The sequence below is a fragment of the Cygnus atratus genome, unplaced genomic scaffold, assembly GCF_013377495.2.
Source record: "Cygnus atratus isolate AKBS03 ecotype Queensland, Australia unplaced genomic scaffold, CAtr_DNAZoo_HiC_assembly HiC_scaffold_34, whole genome shotgun sequence".
Classification (NCBI taxonomy): domain Eukaryota; kingdom Metazoa; phylum Chordata; class Aves; order Anseriformes; family Anatidae; genus Cygnus; species Cygnus atratus.
In genome coordinates, this window is record NW_026109932.1 from 119280 (window position 1) to 144118 (window position 24839).

The 24839-nt window shown below is 42.0% G+C and overlaps 1 protein-coding gene and 1 long non-coding RNA gene across 7 annotated transcripts in view; one reads left to right on the top strand and one right to left on the bottom strand.

Annotated features, from left to right (window-relative positions):
* Positions 1-639: 639 nt before the first annotated feature.
* On the bottom strand, positions 640-18037 carry ACADM (acyl-CoA dehydrogenase medium chain). The gene is made up of 12 exons (XM_035570827.1): positions 17906-18037; positions 14372-14471; positions 14020-14117; positions 13842-13911; positions 12278-12378; positions 12111-12191; positions 10291-10421; positions 8886-8994; positions 7916-8056; positions 7744-7839; positions 6790-7038; positions 640-1992 (listed from the first exon to the last, which is right to left on the bottom strand). The coding sequence occupies exons 1-12, from the start codon at positions 17927-17929 to the stop codon at positions 1921-1923; spliced, it is 1272 nt and encodes a 423-aa protein (XP_035426720.1). The 5' UTR covers positions 17930-18037; the 3' UTR covers positions 640-1920.
* A 70-nt stretch (positions 18038-18107) lies between these two features.
* The window catches only part of LOC118260512 (uncharacterized), a 40105-nt gene continuing 33373 nt past the window's right edge, over positions 18108-24839 (top strand). For all 6 annotated transcript variants that reach the window (XR_007709363.1, XR_007709362.1, XR_007709364.1 and 3 more), the window contains exons 1-3: positions 18108-18326; positions 18932-18990; positions 23964-24153. This is a non-coding gene — a long non-coding RNA (uncharacterized LOC118260512). The remainder of the gene's footprint in view (positions 18327-18931; positions 18991-23963; positions 24154-24839) is intronic.

Sequence of the window (24839 nt, forward strand, 5' to 3'; positions counted from 1 at the left end):
TCCTGTAGCTCCATCTCTCTCTTGTGCTGGGGAGCCCAGAGCTGGACACGGCACTCCAGATGTGGCTGAATAATTTTTCCAAGAAGTCCAGGGAATGTGCGTTCTGCCAGCACTGCCCAGCAGAGCCTAGCCAAATTTCAAACAAAACAAAACACAAAACTCTCAAGAATTCCTCTTCCTCGGCTGTTCCTGCTGCAAACAGTTAAGTGTATACACTGATGGAAAGGAATATACCCTTAAATACATTGAATCTGAAACAAATAAATAAATCTGAATTGAATCTGAAATAAATAAAAATGATCACATAAGTCATTCTTAAGGAAAATTTGCACTTTGACTTGAAGTGAATCATCCTGACCGAACATTTACTTACTTAAGCAAGTGCAGCAGAGAGGCTGCATTCCTTCAAGCTGATACTGTCACTACTGGGTTCGATCTCAGTCCTCAGAACAGACTTCATGCAGGCAAAGCAGTACAGGCCTTCACACTGCTGAACTGCAATGGCCACGCAGCTGTTGTGGGCAGTAGCACAGGAGGAACCGAGGTGCAGCTATTTGCCTGTTTCAGACGCTGGACAACTTATGCAAAATACAATTTAAACAATGTGGCAAGCAAAATGAATAAAAACCACCACACCTCTCTGTTTAAAATGAGATTTTATTCGAATGCATCAATGGCTGTCAGAAATAACAATTTGATCATCTAACTTTACAGTGAAAAAACATTGTGTTGCGAGGTTCTCGTTTCTTGCCCTTTTTGTACTTAGATTTTTGGAGTAATATGCAAATTTAGAATAGACATGTTATAAATGAAAATATGGCAATGTTTCCTAGAGGTTATTTTATGTGGCATTGGTTAAAATGAAAAAGTTTGAAGTTGGACAATCATACTTAATTATGCTATAACAAAACCACATAATTATTTTTACCAAAAGCTGTCCATAACATCCAACCATAAAGCAGACATCTTGAACAGGAAAAGGCACAAGTATTTTCTTCATGAACACAGCAGGTTTCTTTGAAGAACAGAGATAAACGCTTTGAATGACAATTTTTTTCAGTGCTGGATTCAGGTGAGTAACGTGGTTAAGAAACTGAAAAGAAGCCCTATTATGCTGTGTCCTTTGAAAACAAGAAGTAGTTTTTGTTCATGCTGCTTCAGGGACACACGTAAAATATAGACAAACCAGAAACAGTAATCCTGTCCCTGTTTGAGAAAAATAATAGTTCTGTGTGCTCTAATTTATGATAATATATGCTTTTGAACGGTCCAGAAATTAAGATTCATTCATCTTTTTTTTTTAAATACAAGTTTCTTAAGGCCAACAAAACCAACATGTTAGCGTATATATTTTCAGCTAGCTCTGGGTGACCTAGAGACAATCTGCTGCAACATGGTATTCCTGAGGAATTAGAATAGCATTTGTAAGTAACTATTTCCCTGAGATTTATTAATTTGATATCCATCCAAATGCCAATGATAAAAGAGATGGAACAAATCTGTATCATTATAAACAATACAGAAACTCCCCAAATTTAATTCCTCATGCTGAATTTCCACATGCTGAATGCCTTCACTGACCAAAAAAAAAAAAAAATTAAATTAAAAAAAATCTGAATTTTGGTATCTTTTTTAATCAAATAAATTCATAAATTTTATAGGGAAAGTTTTTTCTCTTCCCCCACCAAAGGCTAAATATTTGCGTGAAAATGATTAAGTGGGGAAAGACAATCAATCACTTTGGAATTCAGAGGGAGTGGATGGGAAGAAGTAGTGCTTAATAATGTATTCAATAAAAAGACTTTTAAGGAAAAGGGCTTTTTTCCACAAATTTTCCGTTGTATTGAGAAATGCACTAAAATCCTCTTTCACGAGAAAACAGAACACTACCGTAGTGCCACACACACTTTATACATTTCTTTAAGCCTTAAATTTGCCAACATGTTCACGAGCTATGATCATCCTTTGAATCTGAGCAGTTCCCTCATAAATCTGAAAAGAAGAATTACAACAATGTTAGATGATCATTTTTTAAAAGGTTTTAGATTGATCTTTCTACACTTTTAAACCTCCTTAGCATACTAGATTACAGGGTGGATTGGAATGTTAAATCCAAGAAAAATAAAACTGAAAAATTCCAATGTGACTATGTAACTACATTGGGCTAAATAGAATAAATCATACACAAGGTACTGAGAGACAGTCTCATATCCTCTCATCTAAACTCAGTAATTTTCTCAGACAAACAGACATAGCGGGCCAAAAAAGATCAAGAAAATGTGTTATCTGAGGAAGAAAATACATAGTATAGGTTTTACGAACTAGGTTTTAAAACAATGGGTGAAGAGAAGATGACTTGTGCTGAGTGTTTTATTTTTGTTGACTAGCCTTTCAAGGTCACACCAAGCATTCCCTTTGATTCATTTACTTCCATTTCTTCTTGCTAACTAGTACTCTCTTCAATACAGTATCCCTTTTTTTTCCTTTCTTTAATCTTACATTCTTGCATCGTCTTCTAGAAACGTTCTGCACCATCCCCCTGTTTTACATTGATTGATGGCAGGAAGGACAGAGATGCACAACACTGTATATATGAAGCTCTAAGGCAGTAAGAAGGCTCTATGCTCCACAGGTATACTGCAACAGGATTTGAGGGTGGAAGCAACATAGCTTAGGGATTCAAGTGTTTCTGTTCCCAGTTCTGTCAAAACTTGGTATGACAAGTTGCTCAAATTCAGGTACAGACACAGACACAGATTTCTAGGTTGGAAGAGACCTCAAGATCATCGAGTCCAACCTCCGACCTAACACTAAGTACTCCACTAAACCATATCGCTAAGCTCTACATCTAAACGTCTTTTAAAGACCTCCAGGGATGGTGACTCCACCACCTCCCTGGGCAGCCCGTTCCAATGCTTAATAACCCTTTCGGTAAAGAAGTACTTCCTAACATCCAACCTAAAACTCCCCTGTCGCAACTTTCGCCCATTCCCCCTCGTCCTGTCACCAGGCACGTGGGAGAACAGACCAACCCCCACCTCGCTACAGCCTCCTTTAAGGTAACTGTAGAGAGCGATAAGGTCGCCCTTGAGCCTCCTCTTCTCCAGGCTGAACAAGCCCAGCTCCCTCAGCCGCTCCTCGTAAGACTTGTTCTTCAGACCCCTCACCAGCCTGGTCGCCCTTCTCTGGACTCGCTCAAGCACGTCCATGTCCCTCCTGTAGCGAGGGGCCCAAAACTGAACACAGTACTCGAGGTGCGGCCTCACCAGAGCCGAGTACAGGGGCACAATCACTTCCCTAGACCTGCTGGCCACACTGCTTCTTATACAGGCCAGGATGCTGTTGGCCTTCTTGGCCACCTGAGCACACTGCTGGCTCATATTCAGCCGACTATCAACCAATACTCCCAGGTCCTTCTCTGCCAGGCAGCTTTCCAACCACTCATCTCCCAGCCTGTAGCGCTGCTTGGGGTTGTTGCGCCCCAGGTGCAGGACCCGGCACTTGGCCTTGTTGAACTTCATACAGTTGACCTCAGCCAATTGCTCCAGCCTATCCAGATCCTCCTGCAGAGCCTTCCTGCCCTCGAGCAGATCGACACACGCACTTAGCTTGGTGTTATCTGCAAACTTACTGAGGGTGCACTGGACGCCCTCATCCAGATCATCGATAAAGATATTAAAGAGGACCGGCCCCAGTACCGAGCCCTGGGGGACACCACTTGTGACCAGCCTCCAACCAGATTTGACTCCATTCACCACAACTCTCTGGGCCCGGCTATCCAGCCAGTTTCTAACCCAGCGAAGCATACGCCAGTCCAAGCCCCGAGCAGCCAGTTTCTTGAGGAGAATGTTGTGGGGAACGGTGTCAAAAGCCTTACTGAGGTCAAGGTAAACCACATCCACAGCCCTTCCCTCATCCACCAAGCGCGTCACTTTGTCATAGAAGGAGATCAGGTTCGTCAAGCAGGACCTGCCTTTCATAAACCCATGCTGACTGGGCCTGATCACCTGCTTGCCCTGCAAGTGCCGCGTGATGACCCTCAGGATAATCTGCTCCATGAGCTTTCCTGGCACTGAGGTCAAACTGACAGGCCTATAGTTCCCCGGGTCTGCCCTCCGGCCCTTCTTATAGATGGGCGTCACATTGGCTAGCCGCCAGTCAACTGGGACCTCCCCCGATAGCCAGGACTGCCGATAAATGATGGAAAGCGGCTCGGCCAGCTCCTCCGCCAGTTCTTTCAGTACCCTCGGGTGCATCCCATGGGCCCCATCGACTTGCGCACATCCAAGCTCCTTAGCAGGTCGCCAACCATTTCCTCATGAATAGCGAAGGCCACATCCTGCTCCCCATCCCCTTCCACCAGCAGGTAAATTCACTTTCTGCAGTTATAAAATAGGGACAGGATTCCCCAGAACCTTACAAAGCTTTTTGAAAATAGAGCCACTATAACCTGCAGTCACATTAGTTTTTTCTTCAGAGGAAATTTTTCATTCTCAGAGTGAATCATCTGACTGCTGCTGCTTACCCTACAACGATCCAGGTTATAGAGCAGATTTAGTCTGGTGAAAGTAGGTGCCTTTTGGAGCAAACTTAACTGGAAACTCTACTCTCTCTATATGCCAAATACCATTCAAATCCTAATGAAACCAAAATTGTCCAGGCCTATAACGATTTACAGTTTTGTTTACAATTTACAAGCCTTAACAATTACACGCATAGTGGGGACATTCAGTCCAACGAACCAAACAGGCCTGCTGTGAACTTAGTCTTTTCAAACTGGATATAGTGTAGTTGGAGGGCATTAAGCAGCTATTCCTGCAATCTGCTAATCTCTTCCTATTGCACTAAATTACTTGCTGATGAAGACAGCCATGGAACTCAAGTGTAAAGACATCAAAACTCACAGTCTGCTTAAATAAATGCAAAAGAGGTTTTGGTTTATAAGCAATGGAAGCAGTTTCAAGCACCACCTTCAACTGAAGGGAAGTAGTAGAACTGTGTAATACTGAGAAATATCAAATATATGGAAGAAAAGAACAGTGGAAAACGAAGTTTTTATACATGAAACACATGGCCAGAAGCATGTACCATGTGGAATTGGGCCGTAATATAGTAAAGCATAATCAAGAGACATGGGCAAAATATTGGAAAGACAAAATCCTTCCTTGTATTCTTTTAAGGGATGAAGAGAAGCAGAAAAAACAACAAAAATTAATACTAAATCTGATTAGACTGAACAATTAGGAAAAAAAAATCTACTGTGCCATGAACCTGTGATGGATCAGTGTAATAGAAAATCTAAATGACTGTAATCCTGTAAAATTAATCTTAACTTTCAAATAACTTCCAACCCTCACAATATCTTTCTCTAGAAAAACACAGAACCCGACAGAAAAAATGCCCAATCATAGCAAAATTATATTACTCATTCATCTCCTCGCTTGCAGGACTGTAATTAGTACTAAGCACCTTTAGATTCCAAAGTACTAGCTGTCTTTCCTTAAACAGAGAAAAACAAAATCTTTGCTAGGGAGAATCATAGTTTTCATTTTAAAGTCAGCTATAAGAGAAATGTAAACTACATAGAATCTTAAGAATGACAGCTGTTATAACTAACTAACCTTTCAGATTATGGTCCACATGCATTTCTCGATACCTATTCTGATAAGTTTTATCTAGCCACTATTACTATCAGAAAGAGGTGAAAAGATTACTGGTTTTGCTGAGCATAATTAAAACATTCTTGCTGAATAAAGAACTGTAGCATAATATATCCCAAGACAAGAATTATGACATAACATGGAATAATTTCTCAGCAATAATAATGCAGAAAAAGACCTGGGGATTATGGGTGACTACAGGCTAAACATGAGTACGTATAACTTTGGTTTGTTGTTAAAAAGAAAAACAGCCCAAGCGTTCCAGGTTGTGTCATACTTCTGTTAATACAACATATGCAAGACCACAATATATTCCGTGACACTCAATGCTGGTGATATATCAGCTGAAGTATTCTGCCTGGGTTATGCTACCAAAGTTTCAAACGTAAGGTTTAGAGCATAATCAGAAGTGATGAAGAGACTGGAAACAGAAAAGGAAAAAATAAAAATAAAAAAAATCATTCAGTATGACTCATGAGGAAAAAGGTGAAGAAGCCGCTGTAGTGTTCTCTTCTAGACTAAAATAAGAGGAATGTGAGAAGCTCCTAAAATGTCATTACCAATCAGTTGTTCTGCATACTGTCTTTGGATCTGAGGAGTAAAAGGAGATAATGTGCAACAACCGTTATTTGAACTAGGTATCAGCCTGAAGGAAAAGCTAAACTATAGGCAGGCACCAGTCTATGATACATATGGGAAGTCAGAGAATTTCCAGCACTGAAGGTTTTCAAGAACAGCATCATACATAAACTATACCTACTTATAGAATACCAAAGGAAGTATTGGTATTTTGAGCAGTGTTTTCTACAGTGTTTTTTTGTTTGTTTGTTTGTTTTTAAGTTTAAAAGCTTCCAAAGGAAGAAGAGCCCAAGAATTTCAGAGTTACCATATACGGAAAAAAACACACCATTAAATTTATTTCTTGCATGTAGGTTAAGGTGTTGATCTAGTGCAAAGTATGCAAGAATTTTCCCAATTTGAATTTCCCTTTTTTAAAATTGAAGGATACTCACTGTCATTCTAAAAGCTTATGTCATATGTGTACATCAAGATTTGAAATAAGTAGCCATTAGGTAGTTCTATATAAAATTTTGGCATTATTGTAGAGATCACATTCTCTTTTACTTACCTGGTAGATTTTAGCATCTCTCATTAGTTTTTCTACAGGATATTCAGTATTAAATCCATTTCCTCCAAAAATCTGCACTGCATCTGTAGCTACTTGGTTTGCAATGTCACCAGCAAATGCCTTTGCAATGGAAGCATAGTAGGTATTTCTGCGGCCAGCATCAACTTCCCATGCAGCTCTTTGGTAAGCCATCCTAGCAAGTTCCACTTTCATAGCCATTTCAGCAAGCATGAATGACACTGCCTGGTGCTATGAATGATGAAATACATTAAATTAACATTGCTTGCTTAAGATTCTATGACTTCCAAAAAGAATATAATCTTTTTTATACACTAATACCTTCAACAAAGTAAATTGTACAAGATGAGTTCTACAGAATATGGATCAAGCTGTCATAAAAGTCTAATTCAACACAGAATTAAGGTTTACATTCTAAAATTCATTTAGTCACAGGGACTAAGTACTGAATTATGAAGTTGTGTTTCAGTATTTATGACATCTTACTTAGATAGCTGTTTATTTAAATTTCTTTAAAACTGGTAAGCAGTGTGATTGGTAACATACTCTAATTTTTTATTAATACCGTGTATTGTTTTGCGTAGCTCAGAGAAGCTAATACCTTGCCTGAAAATCCCTATTTATTGGTATTGAAGAACTTAAGTATGTCTTGAGAGTACATGAATTTCAGGTTTTGGGGCAGAATTTTCTTTCTGATTTTACTATTACCATCAGTAAGTTTAGAAGACTTCCTGGACTAACTGCATGGCTAGATTTACTTAGATGGCGCTGACTAATATGTACTTGAGAACCCAAGCAATGGCAGAGATACAGTAACTTATGCCCTAAAAATCAAGGAACAACCCTGAAAATTCACTAGTAGTACATCTACTGCATTGATGCGAAAACATAGCTTATATAAGTGAATATGTATGAATAAATATACATTTAACTTACTTCAACAATCGCTTTCCCAAAGGTTTTTCTCTCCAAGGCGTATTTAGTAGCTTCATCGAGTGCTCTTTTTGCTAATCCAACAGCACCAGCTGCTACCTGAATTAAATATAGCACAGAATAGAAACAAAAAATTTCTATTACATTTTATAAATAAATTATTTTTGATACTTACAGGTGGCCTGGTCTTATCAAAAGCTCCCATTGCGATTTTAAAGCCAGCTCCCTCAGCTATTAATACATTTTCTTTCGGGACTCTCACATCTTCAAAGACAATACCTCTTGTATCTGAGCAGCGTTGACCCATATTCATTTCCTGAAAAGAGAAGTTTACAGAGGTGCAACTAAGTTGAATTTTTCCAAGGTACAACACATCATCTTTCTTTAGCTTACTCAAAGCATAAGGTAAGCTTCTGCCCCCCAGCTCCACCCAGACACTTCAGTTTCATCTAAAAATTACCATATATGTGAAAAATAGTAGTTCTGCATTTACGGACCAGCATGCCCCTTATTTGTCTAAGCTGGGCAGTTTATCTTGTGCCTATATAAAATTGATTCTGTAGCTGCAATCACTCACATGGTCTTTCTCAAGTTTAACTGTATTATTTGAGGTGGGAGAGGAAAAAGTAAAGAAACTAGTATGCAGGCAGTAGGAAAGAATAACTGTAAGAGAAACACATGCACAAAAAAATAAAATGGAGTTTTCAAGTTTTCAGATTCCTTCCCTGATACACAATGTCCATTTTTCTCCTATTTATTTAAGAATTTGCACCAAAACCTGAAAAGCCTTCCTTGAGCAGTAGCTAAAATTAAAGCTCACTGTGTAATTATGGTTAAAACTGTCCACCTTGTTTTTTATCCTTTGAAGCCATATTTCTCATCTATTGGCATTGATCAGTAAAACGGTTCTCAAAAGATTTTTTTGCAGTTATTCAAAGTCATCTTTCTTTGATACACTCTGAATAATTCCTTATCAGAATGAATAAAATTATGTCTTATGAATAGTTTATGTTGTGAAAAAGAAAAGATGACAATGTGAAAACGTTCAGTTGTGTAACCTGTTTTCTTTAATTGCAATTTGTTATGATTTGATTTAAAAGCAAATAATAACGCCTGGTTTGTCAAGTAAGAGATACTCTCTTCACCTTTCTTCCAATTTGGATTCCAGGGCTATCTGCCTCCACAATGAATCCAGTAAAAGCTTTGCTTGCAGGAACTTTTGGATCTGGATTGGAACGAGCAAGCAAGAAATACCTAGTGTAAAACAAAGAAGTGGAAACTCAGTTTATCCTCACAATTAACAATGTGTAAATATATAAATATATAAATATATATATATATATATATATATATATTTAGTGTTTCTAGCATGTAATAAATCTATCAGAAAGTTAACAATCCATTCTTCTTGCCCCTTACAAAAATAAGCTGACAGTGCACAATGGAGAGGAAGTGTCACTGCATCTCTTACTGCAACATTCAAGATTTAATAAAATTACTTAATACGGACATGTAAAGATTCTCCACCTTTTCCATGTACTTTAAGTCTTCACAGTATTATCAGTTTCACAGACAGTAAAAAAAAAAAAAAAAACCTGTCACAGCACATATTTAAAAATGAATTCTTAGGAGATACACTGTTGCACAGAAAACATTATCACCTGATTTCAAAGATCTTAATGTTATTCTTCTAAGTTGTAAATAAGTATTTCTATTAGAAATTAACAGCTGTAAATGATATTCATGGTGTTTGGTAATGTCAAAAGATAGCTGGTACATTCTCTTTGATAGTTCTGCCTTGAACAAGGAAATAAATAATTAGAAAATTCATAGCTTTATGGGTAAATGCATACAGCTTTTTCACTTAAAACAATTTACGTGTTGGGGATGAGTGTGATATTATGCGAGACATGATGAAAGAGGTCTATATTGTAAAGCATGCTCCATAGACACACCACCACAGCAATATCTGGAGTCTTTGACTGTTAGAAAATGTCTTCCCTTCAGAAAATAAAATGTAACACCACAATCCAAGAGTTCTTCTAGCTTCACTAAAAGTGAGAGGTGTTTTGAATAGAATCAGTAGCAAGTGATCTTGATCACTACACCTTCAAAGTAAAGTAGCTCGTAATATGGGCCTCCTGAGTATTTTGCAAGTTAAATCACACTCCTGCTGTCCTCCCCTGAAGAAAAAGCAGAATTATTTTGTGTGGTAGCATCAAGGTTTAAGAGGCATTCCTGAATGAAGAGTTGCCACGTCATCACTTAATTTCCTTTTTAAGCTTTGCTTAAATTCCTTTTTGCTTAAATTTGCTTAAATTCCTTTTTAAAATAAGCTTAAATTTGCTTAATTTCCTTTTTAAGCTGAGAGTCTTATACCTTGTGCTGATACACTGATCCCAGATTAAAGTGTATCGGGGTGAAACATAATGAAGACTTGGATTTACAACAGAACTTTAAAGAAACACTAGTATCTAACTTTGGAAAAAAAAAAAAGCCAGTATAGAACAGAATAATAGAAAATGTAGGATGAGTCAACTGTTAACACACCAGTTTGCTTTCCCACCATTTGTGATCCACATCTTCTGACCATTAATAACATATTCATCTCCTTTCTTCTCAGCCTTTGTTTTTATACCAGCCACATCGGAGCCTGCTCCAGGCTCTGTTACGCAGTAAGCCTAGAAGAAAATAAAATACAAAATCTTGAGGAAAAAAGTTCCTTCTTTAGGAACCATATTATTGCAGACTCTGTTCACCAAAACTGCATAGTAAACCCCAAAATATTATATAAAAAACCCTACCGCCACCAAAAAGCAACAACTGTCAAAGCACATATGGGTTAATTTTCCTAATAAATCTATAATGCATATTTTAAATAATTTTTAATGATCATAGAATGATTCGGGTTGGAAGGGATCTTAAGGACATCTAACTCCAACCCCCCTGCCACAGGCAGGGATGCCACTCACTAGATCAAGTTTTCTTCACCCTCTGAGTGAAGAATTTTCTCCTAACCTCTAATCTAAACGTCCTCCCTTTTAGTTTAAAACCATCACCCCTCATCCTGTATTATCTGATTGAGCAAAGAGTCCCTCTCCAGCCTTTTTATAAGAACCCTTTCAGTATTGAAAGGCCACAATGAGGGAGCCTTCTCTTCTCCAGGCTGAACATCCCCAGCTCTCTCAGCCTGTCTTCACGGCAGAGGTGCTTCATCCCTCTGATCATCTTTGTAGGCGTCCTCTGGACTCAGTCTAACAGGTCCTCATCTTTCTTGTTCTGGGGGCCCCAAACCTGGATGCAGTACTCCAGGTGGGGCCTGACAAGGGCAGTGTAGAGGCGGACAATCACCTCACTCGACCTGCTGCTCACACCTCTTTTGATGCAGCCTAGGATGCAGTTGGCCTTCTGGGCTGCAAGCGCGCACTGCTGGCTCATGTTGAGCCTTTCGTCCACCAGATAAACATGATAAACAGAAACATTTTGTAACTCTTAAGTCATCACTTCCTCACACTTCACAAACTGATGTAAAAGCTGAGGATCTTTAAAATCTGCAAATAAGAGTACAGCGTAACATTTTATATCTACTGTGTTCTTCATTTTATGGGGCTTAGTTGTTCGGATTCTAACGCATTGCACATGACTCTTTATTTCTTTCTCTGTAACAAGTACTGCTCATGTCATATGAGTATGTGCTTATATAAACCTCTTTTAAACTCCCACTCCTCTTCTTAGAATCACAGAATCTTGGGATCGTTCAGGTAGAAAAAGACCTCTCAGGTCATCTGGTCCAACCTTTAACCTAGTACTGAAGTCCACCACTAAACCATGCTAAGTTCTACATCTACACGTTTCTTGAAGACCTCCTGGGATGGTGACTCAACCACTTCCCTGGGCAGCCTATTCCTATGCCACACAACCTTCTCAGTAAAGAAATTTCTCCAAATATCCAACCTAAACCTCCCCTGCTGCAACTTGATTTTCCCTGTCTTACACTTGGTGCTTGGGAGAAGAGCCCAATCCCCACCTCACTACAACCTCCTTTAAGGTAACTGTAAAGTACAATAAGGTCTCCCCTGAGCCTTCTCTTCTCCAAGCTAATCAACCCCAGATAAACAACCTCCTTAAAGGGAAATAAAAAAATATTATTTTTTTGATAAGTGATTAGGATGGTTTTCCAGGTAATATCTTCTATTTCCTCGCTGTTTGTATCAAATTTACTATTCCTTGACTTTAAATAAATGGCACACTTTATTTACAAACAAAAATGGGCTAAGTTTTAAGTAGATACCACTGCTTTCTTCCAAAAAAATGACTAATACTGATGAATGTGGGTTAGGAACATTCTACAGTGTAGCAGTTATACTTACACACATCATTGGTTCTTCTGTCATTCTTCCCAAGTATTTTTTCTGTTGCTGCTCATTTCCTGCAATGATTACTGGCATTTGCTGAAAGAAAACATTTATACTATCAATCTGCCTTTTTAAAATGCACAGACTCCACTTTAAAGGAGGAAAGAAATTACAGAACTTACCCCTAGGGAATTTGCTTCAATGGCAGTTTGAACCCCTGTGCATCCATAAGCTAACTCTTCCGTAATAAGGCATGCTTCAAAACTGCCAAGGCCAAGACCACCTACAGTTGAATGAGTTTAAAGTGGGACATACTAGCAATTTACAGAAATTAACTATCAAAAACATATTGCCCCGTATACACTTGATTGTGCACTGTGTTTGATTAGACATCCCCCACAAACTTTTTAAATAAAGTTTTGTCAGAATGGTAAGAGATGATTGGAAAACTACATTTGACTGCTCCAAGGTTGCATGATCGATATGGGGCACGTTACACAGAATGGCAACAACTTTTTGACTACTATAACTTTTTGACTACTTTACATTCGAGAATGTCCTTTAGAGTTCTTAGGAAGCAGAGAAATGACCACAAAGGCTCCTGAGCTACCATAGCTCGTATGAATACTGAGTTATTCATGTTAGTCAGCCAACCAATCTAGTAACCTGTTTCTGACAGAAACTGACTTTGGGAAGTGCTTCGAAATACACTAACAATACAGTGACATTTGCTCAAAATACATTCTCCATCCTCTAGGCGTCTCCCTCAGCCTGAAGTACTCTTGGTATCCTTGTTAACGCTAACCCTTGACAGACTTCCCCTCCAGTGAATTTGCACTCATCTCTTTTTAACATAGGTAAACATTTTAGCATCAATATCACGCAGCAGCAATGAGTTTCACAAATTAACTACAAACTGCATAAAATGAAGGGGAAATACAGATTGTAACTGTTCAGCAGATGTGACCAAGGAATGACCTGGCTGGAGAACAAGATGACCTGGCTGCACAACAGGGTAGGCTGGCTGGCAGCAGGAATGCCAGGGACAGAGCAACTCTGCTACAAGTTTCCCTTGGCGACATGATGAGACATGCCACAGCTTTGTCTTGTAAAAGTGCTCAGGGGCCACCTTTGGGCTGCGGACCTGGTCTGGGGGATGAATATAATGCAGGGCTAGGGTGTCCCATGCTGATGTTCACAGGATCAGTGCTGGTGCAGGGGCCTATAACAAATGGGCTCATGATGCATCTTGGCAGACTCCTTGTAGCAGTAGGACTTCATCCAATGCATTGTTTATTAAATCTTTTTATATTTAAGGAAAACCATGTGTTTAATTCGCATGAAGTGGTCCAATAACCATTCCCCAATAAGAACTATCTCCTTTAATTTACTCTGAACCTGCCATCTGCTGACTTCACTGATGCCTTCTAGTTGTATTGAAAGGGATGATGAGCCATCAATCCCTTTTCACACTCTTCATGACACTGACGTTTTAGTCATTTCTCATACAGAAGCTGTTCTGTATCTTTTGTCATCTTTATCCTTTTTAGGAACCCCTTCCAATTCCATGGTAGCCTTTGAAGATGGAAGGATCAGACTGCACAATGAATTAAACAGGAAATTAAAAGGTTAAACTTAATTATTCAAGTATTCAACTGTTAATTTTATACAGAATCCATAATTACACATATAAATCTCCAAGGCCTTTTCTTAGTTTTATTTTACAGATTAAAAATATTTACTTACCACAGCTTTCTGGTATGTGTGAATTTATAAGACCAAGTTCCCAAGCCCGTTTTATGAGTGGAAGAGGATACTGAAATAAATGAGGAAAATCACCTTCTGATTAATCACAGCCAGCATTTTAAATTTCATGCAGGTTAAGATAAAAATCTAATTTTCCCCTACTGTATGACAGATTTACCTCTCCAGTTTTATCATATTGTGCAGCAACAGGAATAATTTCCTCCAGAGCAAATTTACGAGCAGTAGCTTGAAACTCTTTCTGTTCATCAGTAAGTTCTATTATAAAAAAGAAAAAAAAAGTCACAAATTCTACACCGGCTTTAATTTTTCCAGTTGTCAGAGTATGGGAAAAGAAGAGTAGTGTCATTCCTCCCAAGACAATCTAAACCACCACTTCCTGGGCCTCTCCAGGAACCAAGAAAGCTCAACTTCCTCTTCATACTGGCCTGCAATACAGTGTTTTTTATTTTAAACTAACTGTGCAATTTGTCCTTAGTTGATGTACTCCTTTCAAACAATGTGATACCTACCGAAGCTAAAGCCAGCTCCAGGTTTGCCTGCATGCACGTTTTGAACAGGTTTACTAGAATGTGATCTCCATCCAAGCCCTGTAATGGTTTGGAGCATCCGCTGAAGAGAAACAGAACAGGAGATGTAAGACATTGATAGCTCAAGTCTCCTAAAGCTACTAGCCTGATGGCAGCACAACTTGAAATATAGATTCCCTCTTTAGAAAACAGTATCGCATCAGGTACAATACAGTGACTAACATGATCTAGAAGAACTCCTGGCTACCTTAAACTTTGTTCCTGTGGCAAGCTGATGCAAACTGACAGCTTACTGCAACATGGAATCCAAGACAGCACTGAGCTTGTGTGAACTGGTGTATCCATTTCTAAGATTGCAAAATCAATTATTTAAAAATAACTAAGCATAATTATAGCACATCTTCTTTAAAGTACATATATCCACACATGAACATGCTCACAGAGACATAGTAATATATATATTTTGAAATGTACACTAATCGAACCAGAAGTTATTGCCCGCAACTCCACCTATCCAGTTTACCTATGGTCAGGATTAGCATGATTCTGAAAACAACAATCTACGTATTAAACAATAGGTATCAGAATATTTTGACCTAATAATGCACAAGATTCCCTTCTAGCAAGTTGCAGTAATGTGTATATACTTAGTGATTACTGTTGTAGTGGTGTCATCGTGGCCTGCATCAGAACTAGCCTGGCCAACAGGACCAGGGAAGTGATCATCCCCTTGTACGTGGCACTGGTGAGCCTGCACCTTGAGTACTGTGTTCAGTGGTGGGACCCTCACTCCAAGAAGGACATCGGGGTACTGGGGCATGTTCACAGAAGAGCAAGGAAGCTATAAAACACATCTTATGAGGAGTGGCTGTGGGAAATGGGGTTGCCTAGAGTGGAGAAGAAGAGGCTGAGGGGAGACCTCATCGCTCTCTACAACTACCTGAAAGGACATTGCAGCAAGAAGGGTGTCAGTCTCTTTCATTGTGTGACAAGTGATAGGATGTGAGGAAAGGGCCTCAGGTTGTGCCAGGGGAAGATATAAGGAAGAATTTCTATGCAGACATGGTTTAGTGGTGGACTTGGTGGTGTTAGGTGGATGGTTGGGCTTGATGATCTTAAAGGTCTTTTTCAACCTAAATGATTCTATGATATTCCAAACAAGATAGACCCAAGCAGAGTATCTGTAGTTTTCTTCCTAACATTTATCACAAGTTTGTTCTGTTTTTCATTGTACATACTTTCTTTGCCTTTTTTAGTGCCTACTAACATCATTACAACTATTTGCGTGATGCCTTAATCCCGCGCGTAAACTAAAACCAGATTTCTGCTCTAAAATTCATGCCCAACTTTGACTTTAAAAGGTTGTTTTACCTTTTTACCCTTCAATAGATTGAATTTCTGCATTATTTGGGAAGTAAAAAAATATTTCATTGGATATATTTATAGAATGACCCAAATCAATACTGACTGAAAACAATTTAGTCAAAAGCCTAAGAAAAGGCTTGATTTTGATTTGCTTTTAATGTAAAAATTTAGGTTACAAAAAGGTTTGATGAGACCAGTCTCTTATTTTGTAACATTAGAAAACTGAATTAATCATAATAGTACAGAAATATGTCAGAATTTGTATTGGAAACTCTAGAGACAGGAGTGGTATATGGCTAGGTAGGCTACAAGTAGTTAAAAAACAAAGTAGCAGTAGATGACTGTGCTCTTAAAAATAAGAATGCTATGCAGAGATGGTTAAAAAAGCAAACACAGGTATCAATAGAGTGAAAAAATGTATTTTCAAAGTATACTGAAAACATCTATAAAGTTGAAAGGTGAAGAAATGCTGGAAGACCACTACTAGGCATAGGACAGGGGGAAGCTATCACATAATTGAATACTTAACTGTTAAGTTTATTAATAGTTCGGGATTGTATTTCCTATTAGTCAATATATTACTCATTTGGAGTTTTCACAAGCCATAGCTATTGCAGAATAGTATCATGATATTTTACCTAAGTTTTATGCAACTGCTACCGCTGTTGTAATATAGGAAAACAAACAAAATCAACAAGCACCTAGACGAACCTCAATCATTCAGAATTTTTTATATCTTCCTTTATCTAGAAGAAGCCAAGATGATGATGAGGTTGAGCAAAAGCCAGATATTTGAAATCACTTTTTTTTTTTTTTAAAGGAGCAGCCCTTCATAGAGTCATACACAGCTTTTTCACCAAAACGTTTTGTCTCAACTAGAAAAAGTACTGAATTCAAAATAATGCTAAGGGTGACATCCTACATAAAGGAAACAGTGAAATTCATCCTAGAAAACGTATGTCTGTTGGGGTTTTCATACAGAGCGGTACGCCAGGTCAGCGTGGAAGGTTTTGCAGAAACACCACAAACAGACACATGGAAAGGACAGGCGTGATCCATACCTGTATGTGGCGCAAGTGATCAAGTGCCAAAGGACCACAGTTTGTAACCAGTAAGAATTTGGGTCACCATCTATTTCACCCGCTTCCCTGTTTGACTCAGTAGGACAGCTGGATTCAGTGCCAAGGTGCTAGCGATGCTCACACAACTCCTATGGCTCTCCACGGCCAAAACCACGACTGTGAAGGTGACGTGTCCGGAGGCTGAACTCGGAACGCTGATGTACGTGGCGCATGTTCACTGTCCGTCATATTCCCTTGCCTGGAAGCTGTCTGCCTGGCGCCCTGAACACCCGCTGGCTTGGCACGCTGTCCTCCCTGGCTGCAGGCCCAGCCCAGCGGTCACGCCGCTGACCCAGGGCCCTTCAACCTTTACCTACTTCTGGAAGCGGGGAAGCCAGGAAAAGGCCCCTGCAAAGGCTTAGCGAGGTGCTACCCGAGCTCTGAACCACCTCCACCTTGGAAATTAGGAGGTACTGGTGGATCAGTAACTTTTGATGTATGCAGAATTCAAGTTTTATAAAACCTCAGCACTTCAGAGAAACAACCTTTATGCACTGTTCAGTAACTTCTTTCCATGTAAGCAGTATTTTAAGTTTATAGAACTGCAGCACTTCAGAAAACCAGTATTTATGTACTGCACATATAAAAAAAACAGCATAAGCAAAAAAAGACAAAAACAAAACAAAACAAAAAACAACAGTGTAGGCAGCACAGCTAGGTATGCTTCAGGAAAGGCACCATACGAAATACTCTGAACCGTAAGCACTGACGTTTAGAAATGAGAAACAAAACCCATTTTTTTTTTTTTTTCTAACGGCCCTGCATGCGTAGCACAACAGCTGAAAGACACGAGCAGCGCTCCGGACCCCGGAGACGAACGCTACCAACTCATGGCCGAGACGGGGGAAAAAACAAAAACAAAACCAAAAAAACAGAGCAGGGCGCGGACTTTAGCCCCGCACGGCTTTGTCCTCCGGGGCTCCCGAGCAGCCCCGCGGCCTTCAGACCTCCACGGCCCCGAGGCCCCCGCAGCCCCCGGCCCTTCCCCGCCGCTCCCCCCCGAGCCTCGCCCCCCCCCCCCGCCGCTCACCCGGGTGGCTCCGAAGGCAGACATCTTAGCGAGGGCCGCGGAGGCTCCCGCCGGGGCGGGCTGCTCGGGCGGGGGGGGGGCGGCGCCGCGCTCCGGGGGCAGCGGGGCCGCGGGTTCGGGGCCGGGCTGAGGCGGGGTGACGGGGAGAGGGGCGTGGAGGGGGCGGCCGGCCCGGAATGGGGCTGGCCGCAGGCGCAGGGCGCTCTCCTCCCTCCCCTCCGTTAAGGGGGACTTTATTTCCTTCGCTGCATGTTTCACGCAGCGTGGGAGGCACGTTTCAGCTACCAAATGGCTCTCTGGATGCGGAGTCTCCTGGGCTGGTTCCAGCCGCCTACGTCTTCTTCCTGCTAGCAGAGCAGTCGCGACGCCTGTTTTGCCGTGTTTTTGTCCCTCAGGGAGCGACGAAATGAACTTTGCGAAGGTGTGCCAGGAGCTGGGGCGGCACCGGCTTTGGGCCTGGGCCTGTCTCGGCTCCTTCCAGCACCTCACAGCCGCGCTGCTGCGAGAGAGCGAAATCTGTGGGCCGAGCTGGGCTCTTTGAGCTTGGTTTTAGTACAAATGTGGGCTCTGATGTGACTCCTAATTTCAGCTGCCGTAGCGATGCATACCGCGTGGGTAGTTACGTAAAAGCGCAGTCACAAATGCTCTCAATTCTGGCTGCACGTTAAAGCAGAAGCATCGGTCTTGTAAATTATCTGCAGGGGTGTTCTTGCAATCATCTGCAGTAAGTTAACTGCAGAGTGCAAAATACGTGCTTTTGAATATTGTTGCTTCAGCGTGGTAAAGCTGAATAAACGCTGAAGTAACACTTCCAAGAGAAATAGCTACTTTGACTTCTCTATTAACATTTTTTTCCTGTTTGAAATTTTAACAGAATTACCAAAATATAAGCAAGTTTTCTGAAAGCTGGATTTTTGCTAACGTTTTATTTTGTGTAACAGTTTAAAGTAAAACGTTGAAAATATTTTTAGCATCGTTATTGCATTGGTTTGCTCAGTTCTTGATTGCTTGTTTTGTGACTGACAGGTATGGCTACTAATTTTGTACTTAATACAGCAGAAGCACTTCAATAGGAAACTGGCCAGGTAAGTTATTTTTTGTCATATATATGAACTGCTTAAAAAGAAGCTGATTGTAATCTTGCATAGGCTTCATACTCCATGCCTCCAGGCCTTTACTGAATGAAGGCATGTAAGTAGCATTGACTTAGTGCACAGACTACTGATTTTTCACTCCAGTATCACTTGATTTTTTTCTGCTGTACTTTAAGGGTAGTTGAGTAAAAGGTATAGGCAAAATTTGTAACTGTATGTTATTTAAATATTTCTTGAATATTTTTATATCTTTTTCCTGTTTTATATCTCGTTTCAAGTACTCTGTACCTCTGAATTGTATGTCAGTGGGACTTTTAAATATAAACACCCAAGTTTGTGTTGTGTGTTTGTGTAGGGTTCTGTTCCATAGCTCACGTATCCAAAATACGATGTGGGAGATTAATTACTGAGCAGTCGACTTGCTAGAATTTTGACGGCAAAGCGGCAGTAGGGGTGATGTAGGCTGGGTTTTAAGAGACATTTGTATCTATCCTATCCTGAGTTGTAAGACCATAACATTGCATTTAGTAACATCTGCTATACGTAACATTCAAGAACTTAACCATCTAAACGGGTGTTGATGTAAGATGCAACGTTAACAGTAACTTTGCAGTCAAACCTCTATAATTATCTTTGGCAACTGCAGCAAAACATGAAAGAAATCCTACCTTAAGGCACAGGAGTTCAGTTTCCAGAACAGCTGACGGAACTTGTGCCCACACACTGAAGACAGGAATCAACAATGATTGCAGCTATCCTGTCTTCATAGGAGAGGTGCTCCAGCCCTATAATCGTTTTTGTGAGCCTCCTCTGAACTCGTTCTAATAATTTCCATGCCCTTGTGCTGGGGGCCCCAGAGCTTGTGGTGGTTTTACCTTGCTAGGCAGCTGAACTCCACCGCAACCGCTCTCTCACTCCCACACCTCAGAAGCGGAGGGGAAGAAGAAAGGAAAAAAAAACAACTCATGGGTTAAGATAAGGATAACTTAATTAAAGGGAAAATAATTATTAAGGTAAAATTATTTTTAAGGGGAAATCAATTTAACTAAAGGGAAAAGGAAGAGGGGACAAAAGAAAAAACAGGCCACTTCTTTCCTCTCTCTCACAGAGAGAGAGGAAAGAAATTACTCTCTACTTCCCATCCGTGATAGATTCTTGATCATGTCCCTGAAGCAGGGCCTCAATAAACGTAGCTCTTGTTCTGAGGACATACGTTTTCATAACAAGAGCCCGCTCCTCCCCTCTCCTTCCCTTTTCCCACCTTTTATTGCTGAATGTGACATCATATGGTATGGAATATCCCTTAGGTGGGTTTAGGTGCCCTGGTGATGTCCCCTCCCCACCTCTTGCCCACCCCCAGCCTGCTGGCTTTTGGGTGGGTTTGAGGGAGTCCTGATGCTGTGCCGGTATTGAACAGCAATAGACACAACACTGGTGTGATGCCAGTGCTGTTGTAGCTACAGGTGCAGAGCACAGCCCTGTATGGGCTGCTGCAGGGAACATTAACTCCATCCCAGCCAGACCCAGCACAGAGCTGAACGCAGGGCTCCAGGTGTGGTCTCACGAGAGCAGAGCACAGGGGGAGAATCACCTCCCTTGACCTGCTGGCCACGCTGCTTTTGATGCAGCCCAAGGTACCGTTTGCTTTTCCCAACTCTTGTTGAGCTTCTCATCCACCAACGGCCCCCAGGTCCTTCTCCTCAGGGCTGCTTTCTGTCCTTTCTCTGCCCAACTTGTGTTTGTGCTTGGGATTGCCCTGGCCCAGGGTTCAAGAACAGAGTATTTATTGACCATAGAGTGATTTTTTTTCCATTTTTTCCCCCACCCTCCAAATTTACTCCAGTTTAGAAGTTTGCATGTGTATTTGCTAGCAAGCTTTAAGCCGGGACAGCCAGCAAGTAGCAGGGCCCTTGGGTCTGAGCTGGGGTATCAGGCAGGCGATGGGGTCTCTGCTGGTACTCCCAGGGGGACCCCTGAAAGTAGTGTGCATTGGGGGTGAGTGTGAATGCTGCATGTGTGCAGCAAGCACCATGCTGGACCAGCCAGTGAGCCGGGGACCCATGGGGCAGGTCAGGGGTTGCGGACTGTGCAGGAGTTCTGGGTGGACAGATGGGCCGTGCCGATGCTTGGGGACCTGCAGATGTATGCATGCTTTCAAACCCTGAGTGTGTTTGTGGGCCTGCACTAACAACTGGCTGTCCCTGCCAGCCAAAGAGAGGGTGACTTGGCTGGCTATGTGTCTGTTTTACGTGAGTCCTGTGCGTAGGTGCTGTTGAAGGCAGTCCTTGTGTGACCGGCCGTGTCACTGTCCTATGTGTCTCTGGGACACATGCTTGGCATTGCTGCTAGATGAACCCCACAAAGGGGAAAGCAGCAGCTGCGTCCCTTACCTTGGGCAGAGACTCCAATTTTTCAACAGTTGGGATGGAAAAAATAGGTGTTTACAGAACACTGGGAGGACAAGAAGCGGTGCAAATGGCTCAAACTGCAGGCCTAGTGATGGGATTTGTAACTGGGGGGTGGGTGCAGGGAGAGGGAATGAAAAGAGCCACTCACTGCAGTAGGCTGCAACACCTCCTGTAAGGAACAGACCATTCACAGCTATCAAATCGATAAATTATATTGGCAGGGGGAAACCTGAGAGAACCAGGCTAAGGCTGAGCTCTCTAGGATTTGTGAAGAATCAGGTAGAAAAGGGAAATGCACCATTGCAAAGGAGTAGCCTCACCTTACAGAGATTTAACTCTGATGGAGCTGAGCAGTAGGGCTGAGTGGTGCACAGGAAATTGCTGAGTGCTGGGGAACAAACGTCACTTAACTCTGCAAATAAGGTGCTCACTGGGACTGTACATCCCCCTTTACACAAATGCAGATCATCCCTCTTGCAAATGGAAGGTGACTGGACAGGACAGCCCAGTGTGATCGCCAGTGGCGCAAGAGGTCCTTGTCTCTAAGGATGATAAAATAAACTCCTAATCCAAGGAGATACATTTTTTTTTCCTCCCCTAAGATTCCCCTTTTAGGAATCCTTAAAGATTCTGCCCATGAGAATGACAACCTTTTGAGCAGAGGGATGGGCCAGGTGACAGTTTCAGTGCTGTCCTACAGAACTCTCACCCACGCCCCAATATCAGCCCTGAAAGCATCCACAGCAGCAACACTTAGGGTGTGTGTGTGTGGGGGGGGGGGTGTCAGTGCAGGGGAAGGGGCTGAGATAACATCCCGACCCCTCTGCCAGAGAGCCAGAGGCATCAGGCTCATTCACCAAAGCAGCATGAACACTGCTTAAAATGTTCATCCTGAACACCCTCTGAATTAGCTACTCAGCCCACGCTGGCTGGGGTTAGTTGCAGTACAACTCCCTGGGAGGCAGGAAGCCCCTGCAGGGAGCCCTGCTGCTGCTTCACATACATATGAAACAAAACGCTCAATTTAACTCCAAGGCAAAGAAATTTTATTAACAGGTGTACTGGGTCGAGCTGGGATGTTAACTTTCCCTGCAGCAGCCCATACAGTGCTGTGCTCTGCACTCGTAGCTAAAACAGCAGTGGTATCACACCAGTGTTGTGTCTGCTGCTGAGCAGTGCTGGCACAGCATCAGGACTCTCTCTAACCCTCCTAGGGGGTGGGCAAAAACGTGGGAAAAGAAACATCACCAGGGCAGCTGACCTAAACCAACCAAAGGGATATTCCATACCATATGATGTCACACTCAGCAATAAAAGGTGGAAAAAGGAGGAAGAGGGGAGGGGTGGGCTCTCGTGAAAACATCTGTGCTCCTCCCGAACACCGGCTACGTGCGTTGAGGCCCTGCTTCAAGGACGTGGTCAAGCATTGCTCATTTGTGGGAAGTAGAGAGTAATTTCTTTCCTCTGCACTTCCACATAGCCTTTACTTGTTTTGTTTAGTTTTCCCTTTCCCCCTCCCTTTTCCCTTTTTTTTTTCCCCTTTAGTTAAATTGTTAATTGTTCAGTTAAATTGTTCAGTTACTAATAATCTTTCCTTAGTAATTATTTCTTTTTTCCTTTAATTAAATCATCCTTAGTTCAACCGGTGAGTTGTTCTTTCCTTTACTTCTTCCCCTCCTCATCTAAGGAGGGGGAGTGAGAGAGCGGTTGTGGCGTTCAGCTGCCTAGCACGGTAAAACCACCACAACAGGGTATGAGGGGAATTGCTTGTTTATCTTCCCTGGGCTTTTTTCCTTTTTTTCCCTGAATGCTGCTGTCACTTGTACAGCCCTTCTCATTCCTCTGGCTGCTGGCCTGCACAGGAATGCAGCAAGTCCCTGCATACTCCTGACGTCTCCACTCACCGAGTCTGCCAAACATTTTGTAATGTTCAATCTGCTCATTGACCTGAGGGCAAAGGAAAACGTATAGCACTAGCCTGCACCCCACGGTGGTCTTAGAAGTAACTGTAAATCCCCCATATAACCATCGGCAAAGAAACCTCCCCACCAACACATGCCCTGTGACACTGACCTCAAAATCCAGTTTGTGATGCACAGGCCAGTTATTCTGGTTCGTGGGGTCTTTTCTCGGAGAGACTAGCCAGCCTGAGGAGGAGCCAACAGGACAGGGGGGTGTGATAGCCACCTTGGAGGGAGTATTTGGGGGCATCACCAGTTTGGGGCGATTTGGAGGGAGTATTCAGCTGGAGGTGATTTGGGGGGAAACAGCCAGCTTGCATGGTACAATTAGGAGTGATAGGTTGCAGGGGGATGGGGGAAATAGTTGGTGGGGGGACAGCCAACTTCAGGGATTTGAATTTGGGTGGAAATAGACATTTTGGGAGGGTACCCACCCACTTGGGGGATGGGATTTGGGGGAAATAGCAAAGAAGGGGAAACGGGGGGGGAATGGTTAGACTGGGGTGTGTGTAGAAAGGGTTACCCGCTATGCCCTGCCCTAATGAGTTACCTGTTCTCCTACAAGCTTGATACTGATCACTTTGTGTCTGCCTAGAGCTGCAAACACAGGCCTGAGCGCTCTCCTGGAATGCACTAGGAGCAACAATCACCAAAAATCCTGATTTGAGGAAACTTCAACGTGGGAGATGAGAAAGGCCTCAGGAGACAAAGCCAAAGGACTGGAGCCAATCTAAGGCCCGCACCTCTCCTGCCAGAAGCCCTGCTGTGCATGGCAATGAGGGAAGGTCAGGACGGTTGTAATGATGTGATTGGATGTGTTTTGTTGCAGGTTGTGTAACAGCTGCTGCAAATTGTAATGGGGGGGCTTTCATTTCTCTAGTGGAGGACGGGGGTCTCACAATCTTGACAAAGCTTTAGTAAAACTGTGTAAATCTGTCCATGGGTCCTGTTTCCTTCTTGGTCGTGGAACATCCCAAGCCACTTCTGTGACAGAATTTGGCTCCCCAGGTGGGACCGCAGTGACCAGTTGACTTCAGAGCCTCCCGGGATGGTTTGGGTTGTGAACTGGGTAAAATGACCTGTTTTATGTCTCTCACAGATGTGGTGGTGAGGTAAAACTAAATTCACAGAAATCTTGCAGAGTGGTTGTGTGTTAAAATTGTAATTCCACATAAACCCTGCAACTTAGAAATTGGACAAGATATAGTGAGTGATTGATGCTCCACTAGCAGAAGTTTTGGAAAATTGGAATAAAATTGGTGGTATCTTAAGGTTATGTAAGAAAAAGGCAGTGGAATTTTGTCAGAAACCTTGGCCTGCTATGACTGCGTTAGCGACTGCAGGTTAGGGGTGGCCAGGAGTTGGTGGTTTTAACATAGATTGCCTAAGGTTGTTGTGATTATTATTGCAGGACCGATCCCCTGCCCTGGTATGTTTGGGCAATTTGGAGAAGTGAATTGCCCAAACAAAG

What these genes read in the sequence shown, in the direction of transcription:
- ACADM (XM_035570827.1), bottom strand. Translation starts at nt 17,929, where the DNA reads ATGTCTGCCTTCGGAGCCACCCGG. An exon ending in CTGCCTTCGGAGCCACCCGG is followed by an intron (nt 14,472 to 17,905) that starts GTGAGCGGCGGG and finishes GTTTCTCTTCAG; the next exon opens with CGGATGCTCCAAACCATTAC. An exon ending in AATATGATAAAACTGGAGAG is followed by an intron (nt 13,912 to 14,019) that starts GTAAATCTGTCA and finishes CATTTATTTCAG; the next exon opens with TATCCTCTTCCACTCATAAA.